At 43.8% G+C, this 14322-nt stretch overlaps 1 protein-coding gene across 3 annotated transcripts in view; it reads left to right on the top strand.

Moving 5' to 3' along the window:
• The window catches only part of phf21b (PHD finger protein 21B), a 147441-nt gene that overhangs the window by 43590 nt on the left and 89529 nt on the right, over positions 1-14322 (top strand). For all 3 annotated transcript variants that reach the window (XM_073059201.1, XM_073059199.1, XM_073059200.1), the window contains one exon: positions 10812-11069. In XM_073059201.1, the coding sequence (XP_072915302.1) occupies positions 10812-11069 (258 nt within the window). The remainder of the gene's footprint in view (positions 1-10811; positions 11070-14322) is intronic.

Genomic DNA, 14322 nt, shown 5'->3' with positions numbered 1-14322 from the left:
ATACAGGAGGCTATCCTGATGGCCAGCTGCCGTAGCCATCAGCAGTGGCTGGGCCCTAGCGTTTCCTGGGAATTTGCAGGGTGGGCTACAGCGACAGGCTTCTGTGCCCCACCACTGGTGGTAGAAGCACCATTGTTTGTTAGCCTCCGCACTCCTGCCTCTGGGTTTTGTGGGCTCTGCTGCTGGGCCTGGTCTGGTCCGCTGTTGGGCATGTGGCTTGGTGATCTGTGTGACTGACTTCCCACTCTCCTCCTTGGCTTTCCACAGCACATCTGCCTGGGCCACCACCTTCTGGGGGTCGCTGAAATCCACGTCGGACAGCAGCAGGCGTATGTCCTCGGGCAGCTGCTCTAGGAACGCCTGCTCAAGCATGAGGCAGGGCTTGTGTCCTTCAGCCAGGGCCAGCATCTCGCTCATTAACACTGACGGCGGCCTGTGTCCCAAACCATCCAGGTGCAGTAAGCGGGCAGCTCACTCGCGCCGTGGGAGTCCAAAAGTCCTTATGAGCAGGGCTTTAAATGCTGTGTATTTGCCGTCCTCTGGGGGCAACTGTATGAACTCCTCAACCTGGGCAGCTGTCTCCTGGTCGAGGGAGCTCACCACGTAGTAGTAACTTGTGGAATCCAAGGTTATCTGCCGAATGTGGATTTGGGCTTCTGCTTGTTGGAACTATAGGTGAGGTCGCAGCGGCCAGAAGCTTGGCAGTTTTAATGAAACTGCATGAACAGATGCGGCGTCGTTCATCTTCGGTCCAAATATCGTTTGGGCCGTCGAGTTCACCAATTGTAGCGGTGTGCTACACACAGCGCTGAAATAACGACACGCAGACGGTGAGTTGTAGTTGCGTAAAAAAATTTATTCAAACTTCGCGGCCTCGCTTTTAAGCCTTCTGGTTTCCGCCCTCCCTAGGCGGGAATGCTGAAGGGGGCGCATATTCACAGTCCCTTCCCGCGTGCGGGCTTTTCCTCTTGCTGGTGAAGAAGGCCTGGTGCCCTTTTTGGGGCCGGCCTCTCTGTCGGCGAGCGCCATTTTGTGAGCCGGTTCGAGTGCACTGGAAAGTGGGTCACCACAGTAACTATAAATTCCCTTGGATTCCAGAGCAGAAGAAAAGCTTCTTAGTGGGATATGAAAAATATTGCTGACCTTTTGAGACAAATATTTGAGATTGAAAGGAGGAATTGCTGCTACTTCTGCAATGAGGAGAATTTGAGCATTCAGTGCTGATGTAATCCAGCTGTGGAAGCTTCTTGTCCAAGTTTTGGTGAAAGAGAATAGCAGTCTGGATGTCCTAAGGACAGAAGTACTTAAAGGATGAAATTGTCTCATAACATTGAGATGATGAAGACATTTCCAGGATGGATATACACTTCCCAGCAAAATTGCATTTTTTTCCCTTCAAATTTGTCTTTTGTTTTATTTTTCGGTATTTCCAGAATTCTGTTGGTTGAATTAAGATGATTGAAGAATGAAATTTAACGTTGTGAAGTGAATTATGACTTTGTTGCCAAAAAGCAGTACATTGCCAGATACATCTTTTAAATGAATTCATACTTAAGTGAAGAAAAATTGCTGCTGCCTATTTTATTCAGTGTCATGGGTTTATATAGAAGAAAATAATTTTATCTTCATATGCATATACTGAAAACTTGCATGGTGTTTTTAGAACAGCCAAGTTTCAAAGTTCAGTTTGGGAGAATCCTTGGAGACCCCTTTGGTGATCTTATTGAAGTCAGCATTTTCAATCTGTGTCTGCTCTCCTAAAGTTTAAAAAAATTATATTGTAGTTTCTGATTATGGGCCAATCTATATAATTGTGATTGATCAGGTATGGGAGCAGTGTCTTGATCTTTTAAATCAGGCTGTCCTCGTTAAAAATAGGAGCTATTCTGAACTTGGCCCATCTCCACAGTCTCCTGCTTCACTTCATTGTAGTTTAAATTTTCATGTAAAGGACTTGGGGAATAACAAATTGAATTTATGCAGCATTCTCTATACTTCCTGGTGAAATGTATAAAATAGCTTAAAAGGAAAGAGCATTTTATAAATAAAGGAATTAATTGGGAATGAGAGGTGGGAGACTTCGAGAAAATCTGTTGAAAGAACAAGGATCAGTTTGTTTAGGATTTGAGTTTGAGAATTGGGTAGAGAGTGCATGTCGAAAGTGGTAGATTAATGTGAGTTATACAAAATTTTAATGCAATTATAAAACTAATCTGTTTGCAGAATGGTCTAATGAGAAAGGAAAAAAACTATAAAACTCTTACATGAAGCTAAGTACACAGTAATCAGCATCATATGAGAGTTGAGATTTATTCCTATCCCAGGCATTATCACAGTGAATTTCATGTGAGAACAGTTGCAGCAAAAGTAATTTATTAGTGATATACTGTTCAGAAATGAATGAAAATAATTTTAGAGAAGATGACCATTTAGCATACCTATTTTCCATTCCAACATGTGTATGTTTCTACATTGAATGCTGTTTTCACCTGCACAGAATCTATTTTGTGTATTGATATTTTAATTTCAAGTAAGATTTAAAAACAGTAATTTAAAAAAAAATTGGTTCCTTGAGCCAATACTCTTATTTTTTTTCATTTATCTTTTCCATTTAAGAATCTTTTCATTTCAAAAGGATGACCTACAGTGCCATCTTACTGGCACGAGCTGATCAAGTTTTTCTAGAATTCCCAATTAACCGAAACCTCAGTACAAAAAATGGAGTACCTTTTTTTCCTGAATGCTGCATTCCTCACGTTGACCTCCATCTGCTAGTTTTCTCCAGAATACCAGAGTTTCATAGTAAATTCCAACTCCAGTGGATTTCATTTGTAAAACTGATATGACGACTATAGTTTCCTTTGCTGGAGCAATTGGAAAGTTTTGCATATAGTGGATCGGTGTAGATTGGAAACAACAGCCTCCCCTAATAACAAAGGTGCTTTACTTGCAAAAAGTATTTTTTCATATCATTGCTTTGATTGGTGAGGAAAGAGTAATGATAGATAAGCAAAGGGATTAGAATATTGTAGAGCACAAATTTCTAAAAACTAATGCAAGTCATATTAGGCACAGAACCAGATTATATATTACAATTTTTTTCCCTGTAATATGCCAGTATGGATAGAAGATTGGATGATTGACAGAAGTCCAAAAGTGGCAATAAAGGGGACCTTTTCTGATCGGCTGCTGGTAAATATTGGTGTTCTGCAGAGATTGGTGATGGGACCTACTTCCTTTCACATTATATGTTAATGATCTGGATGACGGAAGTGATGGCATTGTGACCAGGTTTGGGTGCGAGGGGCAGGTAATGTTGAGGAAGCAGGGAATCTGCAGAAGGATTTTGACAGATTAGAATGGGCAAAGAAGTAGCAGATGGAATATCTTGTAGGGAAGTGTATGGTCATGCACTTTGGTTGAAGGAATAAAGGCATAGATTGGTCTCTAACCAGTGGAGAGAAATTTAAGAATTCGCAGATGCCAAAGGACTTGGGAGTCTTAATACAGACTTCCCTATAGGTTAACTTGCATGCAGAATCGGTGTTGCAGAAAGTATCCATCTTACCTGTTCCTGAAAAGTCACTCCTCCATGCTACCCAAGGACTGGCCCGTTTAAGGAGCATTACAACCTTCCCATTGGCTGCCGCTTAGCGTCTCTGCTGGTTGATGATGTCTCGGTGCAGGTAGAGTGTGCTGAAAGCATCTAGCCTCTTTGCTCTCTGGGTCATTGTGGACCAATTTGCAGATTATGCCATGGAAACAATGGTAGTGTGCTGCAATAAGAAAGGGCCTGGGTGCACACTCTAGATATGTATTTGTAACTGAATGGAACTTGAACAATTTATGAAATGTTTAGTGTTTGTCTTGGCCTGTAAATAAATGGGTAACTTACTTACCAATAGTGAATGTCTCCTCTCTCTCCATTCGCCAAACCCATAACCTTGCGTTCGTCACCCATGGAACTGATTTCACACAACATTCAGTAGTAAGGAAAATGTGTGCAATGTTAGCATTCATTTCCAGAGGACAAGAATATAAAAACAAGGATGTAATGCTGAGGCTTTGTAAGGCATTGGTCAGGCTGCATTTATAGTATTATGAGCAGTTTTGGGCTTCAAGAAAGGATGTGTTGGCATTAAAGTGGTTTCTGAGGAGATTTACCAGAATGATCTTGGGAATGAAAGGGTTAACATGAGCTTTTGATGGCTCGTCACCTGTACTTGCTAGAGCTTAGAAGAATTGGTAGTGGTTGGGGGGGGGGGGGGGGGGTTGGGTTTCATTGAAACCTTCTAAATTTTGAAAGACCTAGATAGAGTGGATGTGGAGAGGTTATTTCCAGTAGTGGAGGAATTCAGAACCAGAGGGCATAGCCTCAGTAGTGGCAGGCACAGGAAGCTGTCGACAGAGCGAAGGCACAGCTGTGGCACAACATTTTGGTGGGCGCTGTGGTGGTGGGGCAGGCAGGACTGGGCTGTTTTCCCAAACCACGCTACGACAAAACCTGCGGAAAGAAGAAGCGTCAACTGGTTCAGGACGAGATACGAGCAGAAGTGGAGGAGGAACGATACAGCAAGATGGTCAGCATGTACAAACAGGGCGCCTGGACTAGATGGGAGCATGCAGAACCTTGTGCAAGTTCTCCTGGACAGAGCTCTGGAGAGCCGAACCATTGCGCATCAAGTTTCTCATCCAATCAGTCTATGATGTTGTCCCAAGCCCGGCCAACCTGCACAGGTGGGGCATGGCAAACACTCCAGCATGCCAACTGTGCCAGAAGAGGGGCACTTTGGAGCACATCCTCAGTTGCTGCCCTGAAGACATTGGAGGGAAGGGCGATACTGCTAGCGCCATGAGGTCCTGAGATCCTAAGGTCCAAGGTCTATGGCAACGCAATCAGCACAGTGATTCAAGACAGCAAAAATCAGCACACTCCCAAACAGTCCATCACCTTTATTAGAGCAGGAGAGAAGGCTCAACATCGGCCTAGCTCCTCAGGAGGGCTACTTGCCACTGCACGGGACTGGTAGCTCAAAGTCGATCTAGGGAAGGCAGCTCAGGTTCCCAGAGATCATCACAGCTACTCAGCTGTGCTCGGACACGTTGTTAATATCGGAGTCTACAAAGCAAGTGGTCCTGCTGGAACTCACTGTCCCCTAGGAAGACCGGATTGAAGAGGCCAACGAGCGCAAGAGGGCTAAATACACAAATGTTGTTGTAGAATGCTGGAGCAATGGCTGGAGAGCTCGTGAGTCAGTCGAAGCTGGGTGCTGGGGCTTAGTTGGCTATTCATTACAGCGGACTCTTAAACTCCTTGGAGTAAAAGGACTGCAGTGCAGAAGAGTCACTGAGAACGTTCTGGAGGCTTCTGAAAAGGCCTCGCGGTGGCCGTGGATCCGGAGGCGGGATCCGTGGATTAGTGCGCCACTTGGACACAAGTCGGGGGGTGATCACTCCATGCTGGGTCACCTGGGCAAGGGTGTCTGATGATTAAAGACCCGAAACATCCTACGACCCCGGGTTCATCACTGAAGACGTGTCCAAGTAACACCAGTAGGTCAAACACAAGGAAATCTGCAGATGCTGGAAATTCAAACAACACACACAAAATGCTGGTGGAACACAGCAGGCCAGGCAGCATCTATAAGGAGAAGCATTGTCGATGTTTCGGGTCGAGACCCTTCGTCAGGACTAACTGAAAGGAAAGATAGTAAGAGATTTGAAAGTAGTGTGGGGGGGGGGGGGTGGAATGCGAAATGATAGAAGACCGGAGGGGGTGGGATGAAGCTAAGAGCTGGAAAGGTGATTGGCGAAAGTGATACAGAGCTGGAGAAGGGAAAGGATCATGGGGTGGGAGGCCTTGGGAGAAAGAAGGAGGGGGGAAGCACCAGAGGGAGATGGAGAACAGGCAAACAACTAAATATTGTCAGGGATGGGGTAAGAAGGGGAGGAGGTGCCAGTCCCGCCACCCCACTCGGGATAGGGTTCCCCTTGTCTTCACCTACCACCCCACCAGCCTCCAGGTCCAACGTATAATTTTCCGTAACTTCCGCCACCTCCAACGGGATCCTACTACCAAGCACATCTTTCCCTCCCCCCTTCTTTCTGCTTTCCGCAGGGATTGCTCCCTACGCGACTCCCTTGTCCACTCATCCCACCCCCATCCCTTCCCACCGATCCTGGCACTTATCCTTGCAAGTGGAACAAGTGCTACACCTGCCCTTACACTTCCTCCCCCACTACCATTCCTCCCCCACCACCATTCAGGGCCCCAGACAGTCCTTCCGGGTGAGGCGACACTTCACCTGTGAGTCGGCTGGTGTGGTATACTGCGTCCGGTGCTCCCGGTGTGGCCTTTTATATATTGGTGAGACCCGACGCAGACTGGGAGACCGTTTCGTTGAAGACCTACGCTCGGTCCGCCAGAGAAAGCAGGATCTCCCAGTGGCCACACATTTTAATTCCATGTCCTATTCCCATTCTGATATGTCTATCCATGGCCTCCTCTACTGTCAAAATGAATCCAAACTCAGGTTGGAGGACCAACACCTTATATACTGGCTGGGTAGCCTCCAACCTGATGGCATTAACATTGACTTCTCTAACTTCTGTTAATGCCCCTCCTCCCCTTCTTGCCCCATCCCTGACATATTTAGTTGTTTGCCTGTTCTCCATCTCCCTCTGGTGCTTCCCCGCCCCCCCCCCCCCCCCCTTTCTCCCGAGGCCTCCTGTCCCATGATCCTTTCCCTTCTCCAGCTCTGTATCACTTTCGCCAATCACCTTTCCAGCTCTTAGCTTCATCCCACCCCCTCCGGTCTTCTCCTATCATTTCGCCTTTCCCCCTCCCCCCACTACTTTTAGATCTCTTACTATCTTTCCTTTCAGTTAGTCTTGATGAAGGGTCTTGGCCCGAAACGTTGACAATGCTTCTGGGATCTGCCAAGGGATTCTACCTGGGAGGAGGTGGGGTGAGAGTAGAAGTGCAGAAATGCAAAATATGCAAGTGAGAGATTCAACAACCACTGTCGAGGGAAAGCGAAGTTTCCTGCAAATGATGCTGCCTGGCCTACTGTGTTCCACCAACATTTTGTGTGTGTTGTTTGAACTCCAGTAGGTGTATTCTACAACTATAGCTAGAGGGTGGTGAATCTGTGAAGTTTATTGCCATGGTTATCTGTGGAGGACAAACTATCGAGTATATTTAAAGCAGAGGTTGATAGGTTCTTGATTAGTGACTATATCAGAAGTTATGGAGAGAAGGAAGGTGAATGGGGTTGAAAGTGAAAGTAAATCAGCCATTATTGACTGATGGAGCAGACTTAATGATCTGAATAGCCAAATTCTGCTCCTATTTCTTAGTCTTATGGAATATTTATGATTGTGGCTGAATGAAAATCAGCTGTAAGCATAAGTTTTTCAACCAGATTTTATTTAATTCATTAATTTGATTTAGAGATATAATGCGGAACAGGCCCTTTGAACCGTGCTATCCAGCAACCCCTGATGTCACCGATTTAACCCTAACCTAATCACTGTAATTTACAATGACCAGATAATTTACCCGGTATGTCTTTGGACTGTGGGAGGAAACTGAAGCACCTGGGAAAAACCCACACGTTCCACGGGGAGAACATACAGAGACTCCTTACAGAGGACCAGAGGATGCCGTGATTGAACTCCGAATGCCGATGTCCTGAGCTGCAATAGCATTGCAATAACTGCTACACTACCGTGACACCCCATGGTTGGATATGACTTCTTTTCCAAAAGCAGCTTTTATTCCCAGAGCAAAAAAAAGACTGCTGGAGGGATTCAGTGGGACAAGCAGCATCTCTGTGTACCTTCCACCCCACCGTCAAGTTCTCTTGCGCTGTTTCTGCCACCTCTCTCCCCTTCCTTGATCTCTTTGTCTTCTCAGGGCACAGGCTATCTTATAACATCTACTATAAACTCAGTTTACCCATAACTTAACTATGGTAGACCACTTCCATCCTCTGTCTTGTAAGGACACCAATCTGGTGTCACAGTTTCTCCTTGTCTGCTGCATCTGTTATTAAGATGTTATTGCCATCCAGGACATCTGAAATCATTTGCTGGAAGCTTCGCTTTCCCTCGACAGTGGTTGTTGAATCTCTCACTTGCATATTTTGCATTTCTACACTTCTACTCTCACCCCACCTCCTCTACACTTCTACTCTCACCCCACCTCCTCCCAGGTAGAATCCCTTGGACCTTACCTTTCACCTTGCGAATTGATTGCAAGTCTGAAACTCTCTTGCTTTTATGTTTTTTCCCCCCTCTTAAAATGATTGTTCTTAGTAATGTGATTTTGTATAATATGAGGTTTCTTTGGGTTGCAACTCACGTTATGTATAGAAGAACCCCACGTACTAATGGAATCGAGTCAGGAAAGCATACAAATCAAAGGAGTAGGCATATTAAATGACAAAGCATATTTGAAGCTGTATTGTAATACTTACATTTCCATTTTAAAATTATGAAACTAAGCTATCTTAACAGTTTATATTTCTTTTTATTTAGAAAACTGAGGGGTAGTTTAAAATGTTTGTTTAGCAAGGCCATTCCCTCTGGTAATAGTGTTGTAGAGCACTACATCACAGAAAAAGGCCCCTGCAAGTGACCCAAGTGCTGCATCTGCCCATTCATCTCCATTCAGGGCCCCAAACAGTCCTCCTAGGTGAGGCAACACTTTACCTGTGAATCTGCTGAATTGTCTATTGTGCCTGGCACTGTTGATGCAGCCTCCTCTACGTTGGTGACTCCTGTCGTAAATTGAGGTACAGATTCATCGAGCACCTCTGTTCCATCCACCAAAAGCAGAACTTCCCAGAGGCCAAACTTTTTAATTCCCATTCCGACATGTTGGCCCATGGCCTTCTCTTGTGCCACAATGAGGCCATACTCAGGGTGCATGAGCAACACAAATTCTGTCTGGGTAGCCTCTCACCTGATGGCATGAATACGGATTTCTCCTTCTGGTTTAAAAAAAAATCCCATCCTCTTTCCCTTTCCTTCTGTTTCCCACCCTGGCCTCTTACCTCTTCTCACTTGCCTATCACTTCCCTCTGGTTCTCCTCCTTCCCTTTCTCCTATGGTCCACCTTCCTCTCCAGCTCTTTTCCTATCCACCCGGCTTTACCTATCAGACAGACAGACAGACATACTTTATTGATCCCGAGGGAAATTGGGTTTCGTTACAGTCGCATCAACCAAGAATAGTGTAGAAATGTAGCAATATAAAACCATAAATAATTAAATAATAATAAGTAAATAATGCCAAGTGGAAATAAGTCCAGGACCAGCCTGTTGGCTCAGGGTGTCTGACACTCCAAGGGAGGAGTTGTAAAGTTTGATGGCCACAGGCAGGAATGACTTCCTATGATGCTCAGTGTTACATCTCGGTGGAATGAGTCTCTGGTTGAACGTACTCCTGTGCCTAAGCAGTACATTATGGAGTGGATGGGAGACATTGTCCAAAATGGCATGTAACTTGGACGGCATCCTCTTTTCAGACACCACTGTCAGTGAGTCCAGTTCACCCCCACAACATCACTGGCCTTACGGATGATAACTAGAATCACCTTCGAGCTATCCTCCTTCTCCTCCCCCTTTCCCCACCTTTTTAATCTGGCATCTTCCTCCTTCCTTTCGAGTCCTGAGCCCAGCATTTTGTGTATTTTCCTCTGTGGAAAATGCCTGCTTGAATTTCCCCTGTCTATAGCACTCAAAATTTTGTATAATTCTATCAAATCTCTCCTCATTCTCCTATGCTCTGGGAGGAAAAAGTACTAACCTATTAACTTTTCCCTATAATCAAGTTGGGTCTTCAAGTCCCAACAACATCCTTGTAAATTTTCTCTGTACTCTTTCAGTCTTATTGGTCAAGAGACCCAGTCTTAAAGTTACAGTGAAACCATGTTGGAATAATCTCTTGCAGCATTTATTCTCATAAAAGATGAGGCATTTTTGTTTTGGGCTCTCTTCTGAAAGGCAGTCTCAGTTGAAAATTTAAGACTGCACAAAACCTCTTGATTTTGATCATCCACTACAAACAATTTAACTAGACATTTAATTTACCAGCTTATTTTTGGGGGTACTATGAAAAGAAGCCAGAGTATCAAGATGAATCTTTTGAGCGCAGGGGAGACATACAAACTCTACACTAATATCACTGAAGGTTGAGATCAAGCACTAGTCACTGTGCTACCCAAGTATAATTTGGGTCTCTCTTAACTTCAAGCGCTGTCTGTTTAAAATTTTTTTTTTAAAATCCCAATAGCTGAGTGAAGACTGACTGGACTCAAAATGTGTCCTTTTATTTTTGTAACATTAAGTTAACTCTACTGTCTTAATTAATATCGGGTCAAATTAATGCAATAAGTCTTTACAAAAACTCCAAGCAGCTGGTAGGATGGGGGAAGAGGCAGAACGAGCCTCTTGGATTTGGAGTAGGCGAGAGGAGGGAAGCTGGAAGCCACGAGCAGATGAGCAGTGATTTGGCCACCACTGCCGGCCCACCAACTGGAGAGTGTCGTGGTTAAGGGTCGAAACACTCTGTGAAGGTTGGGAACCACCTGATGACATCTGCTCCTGGCTGAAGGCTACGGTTACCTCAAGGTATCTGGAGAATGCACCGTAACAGGTGTATGTAACAAGTAACAAGTTCCTTTTATTTGGCCATGATAAAATTCATGCAAGTTAATGTAAATGTTTTCACTAACTTTTCATCAGCTGAATGTACACATTTAAGCATTTAAAAAAAAAAATGAAACTTTCTTTATTCTCTTTCAGAAGCTTGCAGTGAGAAGTTGTCCTGTTGGGAGCACTAAACCTATTTCACTCATCAAGGCACCTAACCAGAGCATCGCAATATCAGTGGTGCCATCTAAGAATCCCATCACCATGGTTACTGCACACATTAATGGACAGAAGACAGCTAGTACAGATCCTCCACAGATGGCCCCTATCAACCTCCAGACAACAAGTAAACTGACAGGGAGCAATTTGAATTCCACTGGAAGGCGGGTTCCAGAGACATCAAACTCACAGGTAGATGCTGTTAAATACACTAAACAAAAAAAATTAAAATACTTGTGCAGAAATGGTGTAAAATATCTAGATTGGTTGTGGAGTGATGATTTAAAGTATCAAGTTCATTCACTGAGAAAATATTCTTATAAAGATAGTTTGTGATAACAGATAATAGATTCTTAGTTTAAAAACCTAAATTCCCTATGCTCTGTCTTGTGAAAGTTTCTGCATTACATTTTTCAGAAGGGTTACTTTTCTTAAGTATAATGTCATGCATGAGAAACTATGGTGTGTTGTACTACAGGTAGTCCCCGACTTACGAACGTCTGGCTTACGGACAACTCATACTTATGAAACGAGGAAGGAGAATGCTGTCTGCCATTTTAAGTCGGATCGCGACGCCGTCTGCCATTTTAAGTCATTGCCGTTGACACTGTGTTGAGTGTGTAACTTTGTATTTGATTTAAATTTTTCTTAGCAAGATTCACCCTGACCCCGCCCCCCCATTCCGGTCAGCTGGTGGTGCAGTGAGGTCAGCACCGGGCTCAAGAACAGAGGCTCCCGAGTTCTATCCAGTGACAGACCGCTCCCGTGCTGGGTTGATGTCGATCCAGTGACTCCCGTAGCCTTCATGCCGGGTTGATGTCAAGCTCGCAACTCGACCTCGTAAAAAAACACTGCTACCTCCAGTTTAAATTCCCACATGGAATATTGTGGAGGATCAAATACCCAAACCCAGCACAGCCCCCACTTGTCCCATTTAACCTGTCTCAGTGCGGCGGACTTTAGGAGCTGGGGAATTTAGTAGGGTGGTCCTTAGGACCCAGCGGACCTCAGGAGCTGGCGGATGTCGGGACCCGCAGCCTGCAGTGTTTCTGTTCCGTTGATGGGAAGCGATCGCAATTGAAAATAAAGTGGAAATAATAAAGCGTTTGGAAAGAGGTGAAACGCCATCGGTCATTGGAAAACCGTTAGGCTACAGTCGGTCAACGATCGGAACAATTTTAAAGGATAAAGGATAAAGTGAGAATAATGGAGCATGTGAAAGGCCCTGCCCCGATGAAGGCTACAATTATTAATAAGCAACACAGTGGTTTAATTATTGGAATACATACGTTTCTTAAGTGTTTTATATGCATAGAAAGGTAAAATATATACTATATACTAAGACAAACATTTGACTAACTGACGCTAAATAATACCAGATGTACTTGTTCCAACTTGCTTACAAATCAGACTTAAAGACGAACTCAGGAACAGAACTCGTTCGTAACCCGGGGACTGCCTGTATATAATGTTCCATTTAATACTCTTGACATGGTATTGGAAGTATTTTTAAAAAAACTTCTGAAACAGCTATTTTCATTTTCAAACCTTATTTGTACTCATGAAATCTCTAGATTATATTTTGACTTTGTATCAACGATAAATAAAATGAGGTAAGTTCTTTTTAAACACGGAGAATGGTTAGGTACCTGGCTGGTGGTAGAATCAGATACAACAGTAATGTTAAAGATGCATTTAAATTGATGCATGTATATCAGGAAATGGAGGAATGCAGAGCATGTGCAGGCAGATGTGATTACTTTAGATTGCCTTCATGGTCAGCACAGATCCTTTGTTCTGTTCTCTGTCTGTTCAGACAAATGTTTTGGATTTGAAAGAGTCACTATTACCAACGAGAAAATGTTGCTACAAAGAAGTCACTTCTTTTAGCATCTTATATAATGAAGTAAATTGCAATACTCCAAAGGTAAAGCATAAAAACAAAGCAGTAAAGGAGACGAGTAACCTGATGTATTACTTGTTTTTACCTTTCTCAATAAAACTTAGGAAGTGATTTCCCAAGAAATGACAGTTGTAGCTTGTGTTCAGAGGCACTTTTTAATTATATTGAAAGCACCGTTGGCCATTTCAAGATGGAAGGGGTGAGAACACCAAGATTAGATACAAAAAATATATTTTATCAGTTTTGTTGAATATGGATGCAGCTAGCCCATCTCCACTTTCTCATGAGTCATAGAGCACCACAACACAGAAATAGTCCCTTTGCTTCATCTAGTCCACTTTGAACTATTATTCTGCCTAGTCTCATCGACCGGCACCTGAATCATAGCCCTCCATACCCCTTCCATCTATGTATTTGTTTAAGCTTCTCTTAAATGCTGAAATAGAACCCACATCCACCACTTCCGCTGGCAGCTCATTCGACACTCCTACCACCTTCTTAAGTGAAGAAAAAGATGTTGATGGTGGTGATGAATCTGTTACTTTGGTGAAGATACTCAGTATTGTTGCAGGGATAGTTCCCAAACTTAGACTCTTTACAATCTATGAGTGGCATGATATTGAAGAATCAGAATGGGGTATAATTTAGAGATTAACCTGCAAAGTGGCAGTGAGGTTGCTGGTTAAATAGACTGCATTGGCCTGGATGTTGTCAAGCTTATTGAGGGAGTTGCACTTGTCTCAACAAGGTGGGGAGTATTTCATCAGACTTCTGATGTATGCTGTGTATATGAAGAAACAGCTTTGGTGTTTCAGGAGGCAAGTTACTTGTCACGGGATACCTAGACTATGATCTGCTATATTAGCTATGGTATTGATATGTCCTTGAAGTTTACCTTTATTGATAGCTGTAAGAGACTTGTGAAGAAGAACTGGGACAGATTTAATAGAATGACCAGCAGATCAAGGATATAATTAATCGCAAACGTAAGGCATTCTTGGATTGGAATCTCCTGCTTTTCTCAAGGGAAAAGAAACAGTTTTAGAGGTACCTGCAGTGGAGTTCCACTGGAAGTTCCGGGGTTAAAGAACAGATGCTGGATTTTTGGATCGAAAGAGCACAAGAGAAAAAGCATCAGGGACACAGAGGCAGGCAGTGCTCACTGGAAGGAACACTCCAAAGACCTTGTTAATTATTATTCTGCTCTTGATGCAAGCTCAGAAGCCAAGCTCCAACCATCACTGATTCATATGACATCTACCAAGCTGATCTTTGCTGCACTAAATGACCCAACACCATCCGTACCCCAAATGTGGTGCTCTATGCGCAAAGTTCCTTCAGCAGATTGTTACTTCAGCATTATTATGGTTATGGCATCTGAGGATTCAGAGGATTTCCTGGACCGTGTTGTGGCCACAGAAAGTGGGGCAACTTCTTTTCACTGGGTGACATCAATGAATTGACAAAAGAACCCATTCACAGTTTTACCCAGTGGAACGAATATTGTCACTCCTGATTTCATTACAGTCTTGGTCCAGACGT

Source organism: Hemitrygon akajei, chromosome 10, assembly GCF_048418815.1.
Source record: "Hemitrygon akajei chromosome 10, sHemAka1.3, whole genome shotgun sequence".
NCBI classification, from domain to species: Eukaryota; Metazoa; Chordata; class Chondrichthyes; order Myliobatiformes; family Dasyatidae; genus Hemitrygon; species Hemitrygon akajei.
This window is presented reverse-complemented; position numbering and strand designations above follow the sequence as displayed.